The sequence below is a fragment of the Podarcis erhardii genome (genome assembly GCF_964252035.2).
Source record: "Podarcis erhardii genome assembly, chromosome: 4".
Classification (NCBI taxonomy): Eukaryota; Metazoa; Chordata; class Lepidosauria; order Squamata; family Lacertidae; genus Podarcis; species Podarcis erhardii.
In genome coordinates, this window is record NC_138508.1 from 52,794,501 (window position 1) to 52,811,596 (window position 17,096).

The window sequence follows — 17,096 nt, forward strand, 5'->3', positions numbered from 1 at the left end:
ATTGGCAGTCTAGTCTCCCATTACCCCACATGGGTAACAGAAAATAGATTTACCCCACGTAGGATCAGAACCTAAGTAGGAAAAACCTGGGCTTAGATAGATGAGAACAGCAAACAATCCACCGTGACATGTTGCTAGGACAAGGTATTCTAAGACTGTTCCATTGAAAGAAGGTGACTTCCTGCAGGAAGTCAATTCCAGAATCTTTCCTGGTTTTAATTGGATAGCAGGCCAATGGCAGAGGTGGTCATTTGTTGAGTGGACTGTAAACCTGTTAGTGATGTCCACTAATTTCAGTGGGTCTGCTTTGAGTATGACTAACATTAGATACAGTCCTGTCTTTCTGTAATATTGAATAGGATTTATTACCACATTCAGAACAACTTTTTACTGAAACAGTTTTTATTGAAATGGTACAAGACAAGCTAAGTCTCATAATTTAAAGGTGAGTAACATATATGACAAGATACACAACTCCTTAAGTAGTACTCTGAAAGTGTTCAATCACTGTGGTCATCATCCAATTCCTTCTTTCCTGTTGGTGGTTTGGGGCCACCAGCTGGTTTTGCCATGATGATCTGCAAGCAAAAGTAGTTGTTAGACCTACAGTTTTACATAGAATGCACTTCAGCTGAATTAAGGTATTACAGTATTGATTTGATATGTATCTTTTGCCTCATCTCTTACATACTTCCATAATTAGTATTACAGAAAGGTTATGCAATGAAAAATGCATTCAACCCATAAGTCTTGACCATAGCTCCAGGACTGTTTTTGCTATTTTATAAAATATTGATTAAAATTGTAGAAATCAATCGGGGAAAAGCAAAACCCTCTTGCACACGTGAGTAGCCCTTGGCTGCTCTTCTTGCATCTCAAAAAGCACCCATCTCCTTTGCAGGTGTCAGTTGTACAAGATTGCTATACCCACACTGCTAAGCAGCAATGGGGATAGCACTGTTGTCATGAGGAATTGTCTCCAAGAAGCAGTGATTGTCTGCTGTGAGTTTAGATTTCTATAGATACATGCTTAGCATGAATGCCAAAAATGGAAATCGCAGAATGCATTTCCTACAAAAGAGACACAAAACTTGGGGTGTTTTGGGTGCATTGTGTGGTAACCAAGACAAAGTGTTAATGTTCTGTAAAAAAATTCAACTACAATAACTTGCAAAATATGTAAGATTAGCACACAAATAATGCTTCTAATAGTGTAAACTAAATCATGCATATTAGTCTATAGAATAATTCTTCAAACCATGTTTTAGGAATATTAACAGTGTTGTGCACCCTTTTCTCAAGCAGGTTGTTAAATTGTGATGTAGCCTACACATAAGTGGAAGTGGAAGCAAAAATCCACTCAGCAGCACCAGGCAGAGGAATTCATGCAAAGTCTCGTTCCTTGCCAACATGAGCCATGATACCAAATCTTACTTCACACTACTGTTCAGGTCCATCTTTCCAGTCATCCTTGTCCCAATGTTCTGAAGCTTTAGGGGCTTTTGGACCACCTGCTGCTTTTGCCATAATAATCTATAGGAATTTCACATCAAGCACAGAATTCCACCAAGTTTCAATTTTAAAAGTATTTATGTAAGAGTCTGCATAATCCTTTACTGTATGAAACTGATCATTTGAAAACAGAAGCCTACCATAAGACTACACACTGCCACATTGAGTTATCGACCTTCAACTTTAACCAAATCATATGAAGCATATATAACCTAACAATACTCTAGCAGCTTCCATACCGTATTGATTTAGCCTGATACCTGAAGCAATAAAAAAGCCTATTACACCAACTTACCTGATCAACTCTTAGGACAGTTACTGCAGCATTTGTTGCCAGCTTAATCCCCCAGAACTTCCCAAGGTATGTGTCTAATACACCAGCTTCCAACATATCTTTCACAGCTGCAGGTTCAGCCTGTCAAATGTTAGAAAAAGAGTTCAGCGCCTCAACTTTCTGAGCAGATACAGGATTACAATGAGAGTTCCACTGATGCCAGTAAAAGAGTTAAAGGTGCTAAGAATCTGCCCATGGAACAAAATGGACAGCTAGCGGGTATTAATATTGATAATCAAGCCCATAGTATTTTGCTTTGAAAGAAAACAGTATTTCCCTATTCAAAAAAATCTGTAAGCCTTACATAACAAAACAGCTAGAATAGGAAGGTCACTAAAATAACTGTAAAAGGATTAACAAAACAAGTGGAGTTTCCCCCGCTTAAGCCTCCCCAATTGGCCCATGAAGCAGTTCTGGCCAAACCTACCCAGTCATCCACCTAATTTGTCAGGTGCAGGACAGGTAAAGCTACAGCACAGCCAAATTCAAACAGAAGAAACTGGAGTATGCTCTAACTGCATACACACTATGCCTTTAAAGAACATTTCCCTCCTCAAAAAATCCTGGGCACTATACAGTCCCAATAACTCTTAAACCACAAAATTATTCAAGAAGAAAATGTGTTTTGCCTGTGCTTTAAAAGTATAGTGAGTATGCAGCCTAAGTGTACTCCCAATTCTTCCTTTACAGATGTGCCCATCTGATCCAGAATCCCCACGCCACCCTGCAACCATAGTTCAAGAGTACTGTTCCCTTGCAGACACTCTCCTAGGGATGGCCTTCCAGAACACTGCTACCACCACAAGCATGTTATGCTGGGCATTAGCCTTACCTCAATATCAAACCCAACATTTTTGTTGCCTTCTTGATGTACGGCGTAGAGCTTAGAAATAAGTTCATTAGCCTTAACTCCAGAATTTTCAGCCAGGGCTCGGGGTATAGCTTCAAATGCCTCAGCAAATTTCTTGATAGCATACTGATCAAGACCTGGACAAGTCTAAAGACAGAATTGGATTTTAAGTTGCATTATATGAAAAGTTAAATTTAGTAAAGATATTAAGTTTGTAGCTTACCTCTCCATATGACGTGATCTGCTTAGCCAACTCTATCTCTGTTGCACCACCACCTGGAACAAGACGCTTATCCTGCAAAAGAGTTCAAGCAACTATTTCAAGTCTTTTTAAAAATTTATCTCACTCTCTTCCTTTATATTTATTTTATCAGTATACTGTCTCATATCCCCCTGTCCCAACTAAGACAGGGGGAGGAGACAACATACTGCACCAAACAAACTAAAAAAAAAAAGAGTGTAATGTAACCCATTTTTATTGTAAGTAAGCAGTAAACAATTATTGTAAACTGCTTCTTTATAGCAGTACATAAATATTTTTTTATGAATAACTAAGGCCCTGGTGAACAGAATGGTCTACCGGGCTCCAAAAGAACTACAAGCAGGTGCTAGGTGAGCCTCACTGGGAAGGATATTCCACAGCTAGAGAGTCAATACCAAAAAGGCCCTTTCCCAGGGTGGTTACCCAATTCACTTCATTTTTTTGGCAACACTAAGAGCAAGAGCTCCAAAGAGGAAGCTAAAGTTTGAGTAGATACATATTGGAGAAGGCAGGCTTACAGACAAATTAACAGTTGAGCCTAGGTTAAGCATGAAGGCTTTAGAGAAGTTTGTTTCAAAAGGTTGCTTATATAAAATGGACTGTTATCTGGATGCAACGGATTGCATTATTTTATTATTTATATCCTCCCTTTCTAGAAAATTGAGCTTCCCTGGAAAGACGGTAACATCATAGTAAGTTAGCATATCCTTCTTACAGGGTAGCAGATGGTAATGACCTTGTGAGGGGATGAACAACACAGCTGGATGAGGAGCTGGTGAGTGGCATTATCCTCACCTATTGCCTTTGCACACCTGGAATTGTTCCCTCAGAGTTGGGAGGTAAATGGCTCAGGGTAGGGAACTGCCAAGCCAGAGAAGATGACAATGACTACTTTATTTGCCCCCTTTTGGGGGGAAAGGGTGTTCTCATGTCAATTGGGCCACTCAATTTCACATACCATCTCCACCCCAAATTAGGCCCACCTGACTTACTGACACATGTATCACTGTAAACTTAAAACCTTAACTTCTCTCACCCTGAACCAGAGAGTGGCACTCTGCTCTACTGGGGGTAGAATATACTATTGTATATTCCAGTATGGTAGCATTTCTGCAACTGTACATGATTAACTTTGCATTTTAACAAGCCAGTAAAATAATGCTCCTCTACATTCCTGCATTGCCATGGGCTAGACTTATATGAACCTCGGGTCCCTTCCAACTCTACAATTCTATGATTCTGCGTAGCACTTTACTCACCCGTGTGAGTACTTTGAAAGTGTTGACACCATCATCAATTGCTCTTTCTACATCATCCATAAGATTCTCTGTAGAGCCACGAATTACTATTGTAGAAATGGCACCATCTTCCTTTTCTGCAGGAAAATATATCAATGTTTTACTTGTGAAATCTGACTAAATGCAAAGTTTCTATATGCAATGTATTAAAGATAACGAGTAGACTAAAATAATAAACATACCATGTTTAAACACAACTACTTGTGTTTCCCCAACTTCTGACAAACACACACTGTCACAGTAACCAATTTCTTCTAGATTAGGTGGTGTCTGGGAAGGAAAAAGGAGGATTATGTCTATGCAAAGGAGTAGGTTTTAAAAAAAACCTCTGCTGTTCTCGCTACATACCAGTCTGGGGAGGGCTGTGGCACCAACAGTTTTACATAGTCTCCTGAGATCCCACTTAGAATTCAGCCTTTAAGAAAGGAGATAAAATAGTGTTCAGGTGTAATTTTCATAATCTAGAAATTCTTGTTAGTACCAAACTAATTTTTCCAGGAATGTTCCCTATCAACATTTTACTTCCTGCAAAGACCCTGTTCTAGGGCCTTTTAAAATATAATAATAATAATAATAATAATAATAATAATAATAATAATAATAATAATAGATGAGCTCTCTATCTAGAAAATGGGAATCTGTCTTATATAAACACTGAAAGCACCACTCTCTCTTAAGCAATCCAGAACACACATTCTTTCCTAAGAATGTAAGTAGTGCCTGCAGGATGAGACCAAAGTATACCAAGCCCAGCAGTCTGCAATATCCCAGCAGGTACTAGCAGTCTACCAACAGACTGCAATTTACCATCTGTCTCTCACCACTGTCCTGTTTAGGAACAAGCAGGGACTCTGGTAATGGTTCAAGGACAGTGCCCCTCCATCATGTCTTGATTGGTAACAGAAGCATTAAAGTGCATTTCATTATTGACAAAAAAAATTGACAAATAATCGTACATATGTACACCTTATCATCATCATCCAAACTACCTGAAAACCAAAACCATATTAACTGCACACTGGACTTAAATGAAATCCCTTCCATCATCAGAAAAGTGACATCTCTATAATTCTAAAGAAAATTTGCCACAAATTGAAGAGGGGACAATTTAAGGGCAAAAATGGTACAAAATAAAATGATGAACTGTTCTGTGCCATGATCCTGACCTGCACTGAGTACTTTCCACCCATTCACCCCCATCTGTCGCTGTTCAGAAAGAGAGGAAAACACACACACAGGGATAATCTTGGTTGAAGTCATAATGGGATGAAACATGTGTACTAATTTACACTTCAGGAAACAAATATGCTATGTATTTCAGTTAAATGAGCCAAGAAATGTAAACAATTTACATCTTTGCACAACTTACCTGAGTAACATAATATTATATTTGTTAGCATAATGAAGTGCCATGTCTGCTACTTTTCCTCCTGTAACTACAACATTTACACCAGCATCAGCAATGCTCTTGACTTGTAACTCCAGTAAGTTTTCCTCTCCTCTGCTAAAATTTGTCAGCTCAGCAGCATTCTTGATGAGTACAGTTCCCTGCAATTATAAAGCATTTCCCCCATCATTCTCATCTTCAATTCCTAGTATGTTTTAATACAAATAACCTGAAAAACAGGCAATTCCAGAAGTGACAGCTATCATAGAACCATGTTCTAAGTAATGCACATATAGATCAACAGCAACATGTGTCTCCAGGATTTCTAAAGTGTTTAGCAAACTTCAAGTACAAGGACCGAGCTGCTGAAGAAGCTAGAAAAAGTGATTTATGAATCATGGATATGGTGTTTTTGCACAAGGGTTTTTGGGGGGACCATTCCAAATGAACCATTGTCAGGTATGTTCATCTAAAGAGCCTAACATGGAAGGACTTCAGACACCACCGAACAAAAGTTTACTGAATCATGGAAATATAGGACAGACAATCCATGAAAGGACTGCCTGCTGAAATCCCAGCCCAGATAAAATCAGTCAAAAATTTGTAGTCATTTTACTAACTTACTTACACACACGCACCATTCTTGTGGCATAACTGGAAAATATGCAACAAGAGATCCCTCCATTTGCCCAAGTTTTCCATGGAAGGCAAGAAAGGGATCCCTCACATTGTGCTGGGCACCCAGGGACAAAAAGTCACTGCAAAGTTGTGACTGCTTCCCACTGACAGTTTTGTGGATCCCTGCCTTAACACAGAACAGATTGCATTTTTAAAAGGGCTGCAGCTATTTATCTAGTTGCAGCACCACTTTTTACAGTCACGATAATAGGACTGTCCCTCTCTGTGCTAACCAAGGTTTCGCCATATCGGCCCCTGTGAGCAGAACTGCACAAAGGAAGGTAACTCTCGGCCTGGGTCACCATGCAAATGCAGACACGGAAAGGAACACCTTGAGAAAATAAGCAACTACTATATATATGTATAGACATGCTGCTGCTTCATACATATTTAATACTTCCAAAGGGTGGGAAACCATACCTTAGTTTCTGTTATCATACCATCAAAAGGGCAAGAATACACAGCTATTTTGGCATCTTTGACAGAAGTAACATCACCTTCAGTTTCTTTTTTAAAAACCATGCCATGCAATACTGTAGAAGCACAAATGCCAGAACCCTGAAAAGAACAGATTATAATTACCATTCCATCCAAGTTAAGCCACTGAAATCACACTGAGTTGGATCTAGACTGTCATACTTGGGAGTAGATTTCATTGATTTTAAGAGACCTACTGCAAAGTCTGAATACAACTAATTTTTTACTTTAATTAAATTAATGTGAAAGCATACCTGAACTCTGATTGTATCTGCTTAGGAACAGTTAAATTGCTACAATTTAAAGCATTTGTTTTATCATTCTTATGTTTCTATTTCAACACAGCAAATGATTCCCTACTCTAGATCTTCCCAATCTTCCCCACTGATATTTGAAGAGAAATGCTAATTATCTAATTGAAGAGAAATTCATTATCTTATTGACTGAAAGCCAAAACTCTTTCTTTTCTGCGAAATCTACTTTCGAATTTCAGAATCGGAATGTTTATATGTATCCATACCTATATATGAAGTCTCTAATCTCCCAGGAAAACGATATAGGAACAGTCTACTAAAAATCCACAGATGGTACTTTTTTTACACCCTCTCCTGTTTTTGGCCCCAACCAATGTTCAGACAGAACTGCTTTTCTTCAAGGTTACTATAACTAAAGCCGCAACCCTCAAGCATAGTGACCAGAAGGCAAGTTCCAGTGAAACAAAGTGCCTTCAATGTTGAGTATTACAGTACTGAAAGGAAAATAAAGAATGACTTACTATGATCTTGCACACTCTGATGTTGTCAACATTAAAGTGACCCGACTCGGGGAAAATAGAGACTGTGAGAGAGCGAAAAATGAAAAGTAACATGTTTTTAGGAAGCATTGTTAAGCTAGTCAGTCATCTAATTTAGTTATTTTATTAATTACATGCCACAGAATCTGTGGGAATGGCGCCAGTGACAATATTATGCTTTATAATATGAACAAGTAAGTGTTACTCTATTTTAGACACTGTTGCAACTTGACAAGAGCAGCTCAGGAAAATACAGGTACCTCAGTTTAAGAACAGCCCTGTTTACGAACTATTCAGTTTATGAACTCCGCAAAACCCCAGGTAGTGTCCTGGTTTGCGAACTTTACCCCGGTCTAAGAACGGGCCTCCAGAATGGATTAAGTTCATAAACAGAGGCACCAATGTACTCAACTGAAAAACGACATCCAACAAGAAATTAAGACAAGTGACTTTCACTACAAAAAACAAGCTTGAAACTAACATGAAAATATTTTAGGTATCAAAAACAAAATACTATGTTTAGATTTTAAAAAATGACATATACTTACCACATGCCTGAGCAATAAGCTTAGTAAGAAATATTTCACTGCCACATTGTTTACTCATTATTGAAGTTTGCAGCAAAGATGCCACTTCTTCAACATCCCGAAGATTTTTTGCAGAGCAGCACACTAGATCAGGAAGTATCTCTAAGGCTTTCTTCAAAGCTTTTTCATAGCCTTCAATTACCTAAAATTAAAGACACTAGCATGTCTGTACTGTGATGCATAAGTTGTTAAAAGTTCAAAGTCAGTTTGATATCTTAACCTCACAAAGGATTGGATTCAGACTTCCCAGGAATAAAACTCTGCCAACTGGACTCTTCCATAAGCAGAAGCAGGGAAAGTGACCAGTTTTCCCTGAAGCCCCATTCCACACAAAAAGAGCCATTTTATTTAGACAGGGACATTTGGATCCAACCCAATCTCCACAAGGCAAAATAGGATACAATTAGGAATGGAAAAATTAAGAGGATAAACAAGAGACTAGTTTCATACACAATTATTCAAAGATCCTAGAATACTAATTTGAATTGCAATAATCTGAACAAAATAAAAGATTACCTCTGAAACAGAAAGTCCCATTCTTAGAAGCTCCTCTGCATGTTCTAGGAGGGCTCCAGCAAACACAAGAACAAAATTTGTTCCATCACCAACTTCTTGCTCTTGCATGTGAGAAGCCAAGACAATCATTTTTGCAGCTGGATGTTGAACCTGTTTAAGATTTTGTATCAGAGAACACTATTAAGCACACTTGTGTATATTCAGTAACTAATAGCATGCTTCAATATGTATTACGCTGCATTACAAATTCAAAACATTTAACTAATTCAGTGCACCTAAATCTTATTATGTGGCAACAGTCATTAAAACACATATGTGAAATAGCAAAACTTTGGCGTAATTACCAAGTTCTTCATACAATCTTAGCAGCACACATTTCTTATAATCATGCTAATTCAACCCTGAGATACAGAAAGCTGCCTGTACCACAAATTTCTATCCATCCCATACACCCCACCCAAAGGTATCTTTGGACCCCTTCACAGGGAAACAACACAAGCCTAGAAAAGCTTAGCTTGTAACAGATAGCATACACAATGTTTCACCATAAATAATCCCCATGTACAAGTCAATATATCCTTAGCAGACTACAAATGAATAAGGCAGGAAGGAATTTACCTCCAACTCTCTTAGGATGGTAGCAGCATCATTAGTAACAAAAAGCTTCTCCAAATGATTGATAACCATTTTGTTCATCCCTTAAAAAAAAAATAGAACACCTCAAGTATGTGAATGACAATTTAATATAACTAGACAGTGTTATGAAATGTGAATTAGTTTCAGGATTTAATTCTATCTAATTCTCCTGGCGTGCTCTGGTCCATGGGGTCACGAAGAGTCGGACACGACTAAACAACAACAACAAATTCTCCAAACAAATCATGGCATTGTTCCTGGGTTTATCAACAAACAAAAGCATCATAAGCTGTATTTCTTAATACATACTACATAGTCACCCTAAATTCCTCTTTTTAAGGTTATAATTTATGAATATTTTAAAAAGTCTTACCATTTGGTCCATAGGCTGTGCGAGTTGTTTGAGCAAGCTCTTTACATGCCTGAATATTTCGAAACACAGCTTCTTCTAATCCTGAATAATGCTACAGACACAAAACAAAGTATTTTAAATTAAAGTACATGAAAAAGTATAACATAGTAGTGAGAGAAATATATGGGCACACAATAGACAATAATTGCATGACTAGGTAAAAAATGTTGGTAACTATGTGAAGGAGCAGATGCCAGGGCCACAGCCCCCAGGACTCCAGGACTATTTGAAGACATTGGCTGTGCATTTAAAAATCACAGGTCTAGAATCATAGAAGTGAGATATAAAAACAAAGACTCATGATTCTACATCAGGGGTCAGCAAACTTTTTTCAGCAGGGGGCAGGTCCACTGTCCCTCAGACCTTGTGGGGAGCCAGTCTATATTTGGGGGATGGATGAATGAATTCCTATGCCCTATAAATAACCCAGAGATGCATTTTAAATAAAAGCACATATTCTACTCATGTAAAAACACGCTAATTCCCGAACCGTCCACAGGCCGGATTCAGAAGGCGATTGAGCCAGATCTGGGCCCCGGGCCTTAGTTTGTCTGTCTATGTTCTATATCAAATACAGGTTTGCAGAAGGTTACTCGCCATCTTTAAGAAAAGGCAATGAACACTGAGTTAAGCCAGACCTCCACTGCCCACAAACTACCGCCCACCAAGTTGTAATCCTGAACTGGCACACAGGCCAACTGAACAGTCAAACATTTCAAGAATGCCACTGCACAGTTGGCGGCTTATTTTTGTTTGTTTGACTGATTAAAGTGTCATTTGTTATCAAAGGGAGGTAAAAGAATAGCTTGGCCACCTAGCCCTATAGCAGTCAGGAGTGAATGTAAAAGCATAGCAAAGTTTATCCCAGTGGCTACCCATTATAGGTGCAAGCATCTCCAAATAGAAATAGATGGAAACATCATTGTTACTGTCAACATGTCGAACTAGGCCCCAGCTTCAAAGATTAACTCAGTCATAAAACTCATATACCGTACTATAAAACTCTTACTATAAACACAAGTAAAACACCAAGTACAGTGGTACCTCGGGTTACAGATGCTTCGGGTTACAAACTCTGCTAACCCAAAGTAGTATCTCGGGTTACAAACTTTTCCCAGGATGAGAACGGAAATTGTGCGCCGGCGGTGTGGGAGGCCCCATTAGCAAAAGCGCACCTCAGGTTAAGCACGGTTTCGGGTTAAGAATGGACCTCCAGAACAAATTACGTTTGTAACCCGAAGTACCACTGTACAGGATGTGAAAGCTCCTCCTGGATCCTTTCCACATATGTGACCTACAATGTAAGTACATGGACCATGCAGTCACGAGTTATGTACAGTTGAGCTGCACAGGTGTCTTAAGCCAAGCATTCCCACTCCTCCATCACCAGGGCTGCTAAGTTCAGGGTGGCAGGAGGAAATGCAGCAGCCTGTCGTACTCTGAGCCTACGGCCATCGAGGTGGAAGAACAACGTGTGGGCATTCCAGCTCAGAAGAGTGAACACAGGAAGCTGCACAAAGCATCCCTGACACGAATTTGAAAGGAAAGTGGCAAGGCAAGCAGCAAAGCAGCTGATGCCTTAGCTCTGGGCCGGTTCTGCTTCAGAATCGGAACCTTAGCAACTCCCTTCAACGAAAAAGTCCGCCGCCGGCCGCGTATTTGGCGCGTGCCCATGACGTCAGCAAACGCGAAAAGAAGTCACCGTCACCCACCCCTCTACCGCGCGCGAGCCCCCGAGTTGCTAGGCAGCGGGCGCGCCAATGAGTGCGGCGAGAGAGACGTCAGGTGACAGGGAAGGGGCAAGAATGAAATATTAGGGCGTGTCCGCTGTGACGGGAGAGAAGCCACTGGCTCCCCTTCGGAAAGCGGGGGTTGGGGGGGGGGGAGCACGTTAATTCTTCAGGCGACTGCTAACCGCCAGTGAGCGCGCGCCAAGCTAACGGGCTTCCAGTCCACGGGCGATGGGGCCCAGTAGCCCCGCCTCCTTAGAAGCGCCGGGCTGAGGCGTCGCTTCTGGAACCTTCTGCGTTCCTTCGCCGCCACGCTCGGGAGCTTCTCTCTCTCACACACACATACAATCACCCACCTTCGCTCCGTCTTTCAGCATCTGGGCGAAGCCCGGGGCCTTCGGAACGTGCATCGCCATCTCTGCGAGGTCTCGAACCACACGCGGCCGCGCACACAAGAAAAGGAAGGGAGACGCCGAGGCGGAGTGGCAGCGCGCGCAGCTCCCGCTTCGCACGCAAGCGCAGAAGAAGAAAGGGAGGAGACTCAAGGAAATGGCTGCTGGGAGCAGAAGGCGGGAGGGAGTGAGCATGCGCAGTCGGAGGTCCGCGTCGGTTTCCCTACCCGACTCCGAAGGCGGTTTTCCCTCCTCATTGCAGTTGAGCGACGCCAAAGGCCCGCTTGTTCCTCTCCCTCCTCGCCTTTGCCGTTTCCACTCCAGACTTGTCGCTTGGAATGCTTTCGGCTCCCTAATCTGAAACGCTTAAATCTTAGATCGTTTCTGAACCAGATTTGATGGGGGGGGGGTTGACTCCAAACTACGTGGCTTGCACTCATGTCCCATTGAAATAAATAGGAGGAATGAGTCATGATTTAGTTCTCATTGGTTTCAGTGGGGCTTAGGCTGCAATTCCGACCCCACTTACTTGGAAGTCTTCTTCTTTCTCTTCTTTGGTGATCACTCTTAGCCGAGTAAGATTGTCTTCATAAACACAGTTTTAACAGTGTGTCCCTAAGTGACTGTGGAGGCCAATTCTGGGTCCACATATCCTTCCACAGTGGGGACATTGGTTTCTGGGCGGGAGTTGATCACAGTGAGGGTTTGCCAAGCATCTTAGCATGTTTCTCCCTTGCGTCCTGAGTTTGAGTGTCTTCAAAGCCCATGACACCTTTGGTAAAGGCTGTTCTCCAACTGGAGTGCTCACAGGCCAGTGTTTCCCAGTTGTCAGTGTTTATACTACATTTTTTAAGATTTGCCTTGAGACAGTCTTTAAACCTCTTGTTGACCACCAGCATTATGCTTTCCATTTTTAAGTTCGGAATAGAGTAGTTGCTTTGGAAGACTATCATCAGGCATCTGCACAACATGACCAGTCCAAAGAAGTTGATGTTGAAGAATCATTGCTTCAACACTGGTGATCTTTGCTTCTTCCAGTACACTGGTATTAGTTTGCCTGTCTTCCCAAGTGATGTGTAAAATTTTTTGGAGACACTGTTGATGGAATCTTTCAAGGAGTTGGAGATGGCATTTATAAGTGGTCCATGTTTCACAAGCATATAGTAAGGTTGGTAGTACAATAGCTTTGTAAACAAGCATTTTGGTTTCCCTGCGAACGTCCGGTCTTCAAACATTCTGCACTTCAATCGGAATAAAGCCACACTCGCAGAGCTCAGGCAATGCTGGATTTCGGCATCAGTGTTGGCCCTTGTGGAAAGATAACTGCCTAGGTAGGAGAAGTGATCAACATTTTCCAATGTTACACCATTGAATTGAATTTGTGGCACTGCAGAAGGTTTATTTTGTACTTGGTGCAGCACTTTGGTTTTGGGGATGTTGAATGATAGGCCAAGCTTTTCGTAAGCTTCTGCAAAGATAATTAGGATGATTTGGAGGTCATCCTCTGAGCATGTGCAGACTATGTTGTCATCAGAATACTGAAGCGCTATGACAGAAGTTATTGTAACCTTACTCTTTGCTTTCAGCCTGCTCAGATTAAAGAGCTTTCCATCTGTTCGATATATGATTTCTACTCCGGTGGGGAGTTTCCCTTCAACAAAGTGTAGGATCATGGCAATGAAAATAATGAATAGAGTTGAGGCAATAACACAACCCTGTTTAACACCTGATCCCACTGAATGGTTCACTTGGAAGTAAGTGCTATTGAATTCAGTGGGACTTCTAAATAGATACTGTTAGCTGGGATCCAGCCCTGTAGCTTCTTGGGACCAGATAGAAATTTGTGTCCCTTTATTATTTATTTCATTTACAGATAGGTAGCCGTGTTGGTCTGCCATGGTCAAAACAAAATAAAAAAATTCCTTCCAGTAGCACCTTAAAGACCAACTGAGTTAGTTCTAGGTATGAGCTTTCGTGTGCATACACACTTCTTCAGATACACAGAAGAAGTATCTGAAGAAGTATCTGTGTATCTGTGTAGAAGTATCTGTGTATCTGAAGAAGTGTGTATGCACACGAAAGCTCATACCTAGAACTAACTCAGTTGGTCTTTAAGGTGCTACTGGAAGGAATTTTTTTATTTTATTTATTTCATGTCATTTATACACTGTCCTTTAGCCAAAAAGGATATCAGAATAACTTACAGGATGTCATTACTTAAGGCCCCTGCCCTCAGTGTTGCAAGGTATGGCATATGAGGGGAGGGAAAAGGAATGTTCTGTCCAGCAAGATGAAAAGAAAAGCTTGCACTGATGGACCTATTACCATATAACTGCACTGGATTCATTCCAGGCACATGGAAAGAATAGAGTAAGGAAATGGACATTGAACTGGGTTGATGGGTTTAGTTACAGGTAGGTAGCAGTGTTGGTCTGCCGTAGTTGAAACAAAATAAAAAAATGGCCACCATAGAAGGATCAATTTGCCATTTAAATTATCCAGTGTCTTTTTAACCCTGCATCCAGCCAAAGCTTTTGCCAGTACAGGTAAGGTAAAGGTAAAGGTACCCCTGCCCGTACGGGCCAGTCTTGACAGACTCTAGGGTTGTGCGCTCATCTCACTCTAGAGGCCGGGAGCCAGCGCTGTCCGCAGACACTTCCGGGTCATGTGGCCAGCGTGACAAGCTGCATCTGGTGAGCCAGCGCAGCACACGGAACGCCGTTTACCTTCCCGCTGGTAAGCGGTCCCTATTTATCTACTTGCACCCGGGGGTGCTTTCAAACTGCTAGGTTGGCAGGCGCTGGGACCGAACGACGGGAGCGCACCCCGCCGCGGGGATTCGAACCGCCGACCATACGGTCGGCAAGTCCTAGGCGCTGAGGTTTTACCCACAGTGCCACCCGCATCCCGCCAGTACAGGTACAGTAATATAAAATAAATTGATACTCAAGCAGCCACAAGGGGGCAAACTTCCCTTTATTTATACTGTATATTTTATCATTACCATGTTGGGGCAGCATCATAAAGTGCAGTAGAAGGAAATAATGGACTCACACTTATCTTTTGCACCATGCTTTCTAGGCACAGGTCTGTGATTTCCTGGAAAAGCAGGGACCTGTGATTAGAAAATGTCGAGGGAAACTAGTGTGGATCAGCCCAGAGTGAGGTTTATGCTACATGAGAATATGATTCTTCCTTCTACATTAAAAACAAAATAAAACTTGAAGCAACCTAGGCAGGCTGCATCTGAGCAGAAGAATGGTGGTGGAGAGAACGTGATTTCCTCTCAGGAAGGAGAAGAGGTGGGGAAGAATATGTACAGATTAAACAAAAAAGTTTAATCTATATATATTCTTTTTCCCTACTGCCCATAAAGAAACATACAAGGTCTTGTATTTTTATGTTGTGAACTACCCTGAGATCTACAGATGAAGAGCAGTATACAAATTTAATAAATAAGTAATAAAAAGTAGAGCTGTGTTTTGGATCATGTATTGTTTTTGAAAAGTGCAAATTATGTAAGGTTGCCAAATTTTTTCCCATTCCTACTTTCTTTCTTTTAAAAAATATGCTTTTCCAGTGTTCTGATGACACTTCATGTTTTCCTATCATACATTGTTTCTATACAGACCTCCCAACCCAGCACTCTGAGGCCTTTCTCCCCATTCCTACTTTTATGCCGCAGAAAAACCCTCCCCTACCTCTTGAAGTGCAACTGTTTGAAATACTGGGAATTTCTACTTTTGTTGTGGTAGGGGTGGGGAATGGGGCTCCCAGAAAGTAGAGATTGAAAAGATCTTTGGGGAGAGAAATGGCCTGAAAATGAGCCTGATCAATGACAGAAAAGTGACTCTACAAGGAAAACGTGTGTTGGGGAGAACAGTCTCAGGCCGAGTGAGATACGTTGGGTTTTGGAGCCTTGCTTCAGCTGGTCTTTCTGAGATTTGGGGCAAGGTGTCATCAAGTCGGCTGGTGATATCCAGCTCTATTTCTCTGTAACATCTGAATCGGGGGAGGCTATACAAGCCATGGACTGGTGCCTGGACTCAGTGGTGGGCTGGATGAGAGCCAAAAAACTGACTCTGAATAACTGGCCACATGGAGGCTCCGTGGTTGAGCCCTGATTATCCTTTAGGTTAAGAGTTGGTTTTATGTTTGCACATATGTTCATTTCCCCTTTCATTACATGATAAAAACTAAAAGCAAAGAAAGACAGCAGATGAATACTTTCATATTCTGAGGAGCAAGACTATGAAACTAAAGCAGCTTTGAGCACACAGTATTCATATGAACAGTGTTGGTGGTTAGAGCAGATAATCAGTGTAGACTTGCTCCTCCATCTGTCCCTTCCTCCCCTGTCAAATGTGCCTGAAAGCAATAGTGAAAATTAGCAGCGATGAAAATGCAGGAAGCCACTTGCAAACACTTGATCTATAAGGAGCACTGGATTTGGTATACTGTTGATATTTGGTATACTGTTGATATAGTTGATATTTCAGACTAACAGGTTGTGACCTAATTCTAATGGTTGTTCCACCAACACATACAAGAAGCCATGATATTATGCTAGATCAGGTCAAGTCTGCCACACAGATGTTTAAGAGCTGAGTTCCCAATGTCATATTCAAATATTAAAGCATCTTCTTAAAATGTCTTCCTAATAACATCTGACTAAAATAAGAGTGAAAAAGCATGTGTCCCCACACACTTAGAATATGTCTTGAATACTTATTTGAGGCTCAGCATCTGGTCATGACTTTGAGTTGGCCTTGATCTTTATTTAGCCACACTATATTCTGCAGGGTGCTTGGCCTTGATAGAGGACCATCCAAAGGTCACAGACTTGGCTGTTGGCAGTTGTCCTCTTTTTACCAGCCAAAATCTATTACTGTACAAATGGAAATCCCCAGCTTATGTGCACCTTAGTTTTGACAAATTTAATGAGTGTCCATTAAGGTTTATATTTGAAGAAAAAAATGCAAAAGTTTGGAAATAATAAAACGCCAGAAAATTTAAGCGATGATAGGATAAAAATATGAAATCATTTTTCAATCTGTTGGATTAGCACTGCAATTTATGCCATTGTATGCAGGTGTAATTTGTTATATGTAAACAAGTCTCCAAAAAACACTTGCGCAGTATTCAACTAATTTTTTCTCAGAGTAGACCCATTGAAATTAAGGTATTTAACTCCATCATTTTAATTCATTTCAGTGAGTGTACTCTTGAGTA

At 41.0% G+C, this 17,096-nt stretch overlaps 1 protein-coding gene across 2 annotated transcripts; it reads right to left on the reverse strand.

Annotated features, from left to right (window-relative positions):
• Positions 1-384: 384 nt before the first annotated feature.
• On the reverse strand, positions 385-12,033 carry CCT8 (chaperonin containing TCP1 subunit 8). Of its 2 annotated transcripts, XM_081859423.1 has the most exons (16): positions 11,829-12,033; positions 9,704-9,794; positions 9,313-9,392; positions 8,695-8,844; positions 8,140-8,320; positions 7,574-7,635; positions 6,742-6,879; positions 5,626-5,804; positions 4,605-4,671; positions 4,439-4,526; positions 4,218-4,333; positions 2,920-2,991; positions 2,679-2,843; positions 1,808-1,927; positions 1,435-1,533; positions 385-578 (listed from the first exon to the last, which is right to left on the reverse strand). In XM_081859423.1, the coding sequence occupies exons 1-15, from the start codon at positions 11,886-11,888 to the stop codon at positions 1,441-1,443; spliced, it is 1,662 nt and encodes a 553-aa protein (XP_081715549.1). In that variant the 5' UTR covers positions 11,889-12,033; the 3' UTR covers positions 385-578; positions 1,435-1,440. The 2 variants fall into 2 exon arrangements, with proteins under 2 accessions (XP_081715549.1, XP_081715550.1); XM_081859424.1 differs by lacking the exon at positions 1,435-1,533 and having other exon boundaries at positions 11,829-12,029.
• Positions 12,034-17,096: the final 5,063 nt, after the last annotated feature.

Coding starts and splice junctions, on each gene's coding strand:
- CCT8 (XM_081859423.1), bottom strand. CDS start 11,888: ATGGCGATGCACGTTCCGAAGGCCCCGGGCTTCGCCCAGATGCTGAAA. Junction 9,795..11,828: donor TGCTGAAAGACGGAGCGAAG/GTGGGTGATTGT, acceptor TTGTGTCTGTAG/CATTATTCAGGATTAGAAGA. Junction 8,321..8,694: donor TGGGACTTTCTGTTTCAGAG/GTAATCTTTTAT, acceptor CTTTAATTTTAG/GTAATTGAAGGCTATGAAAA.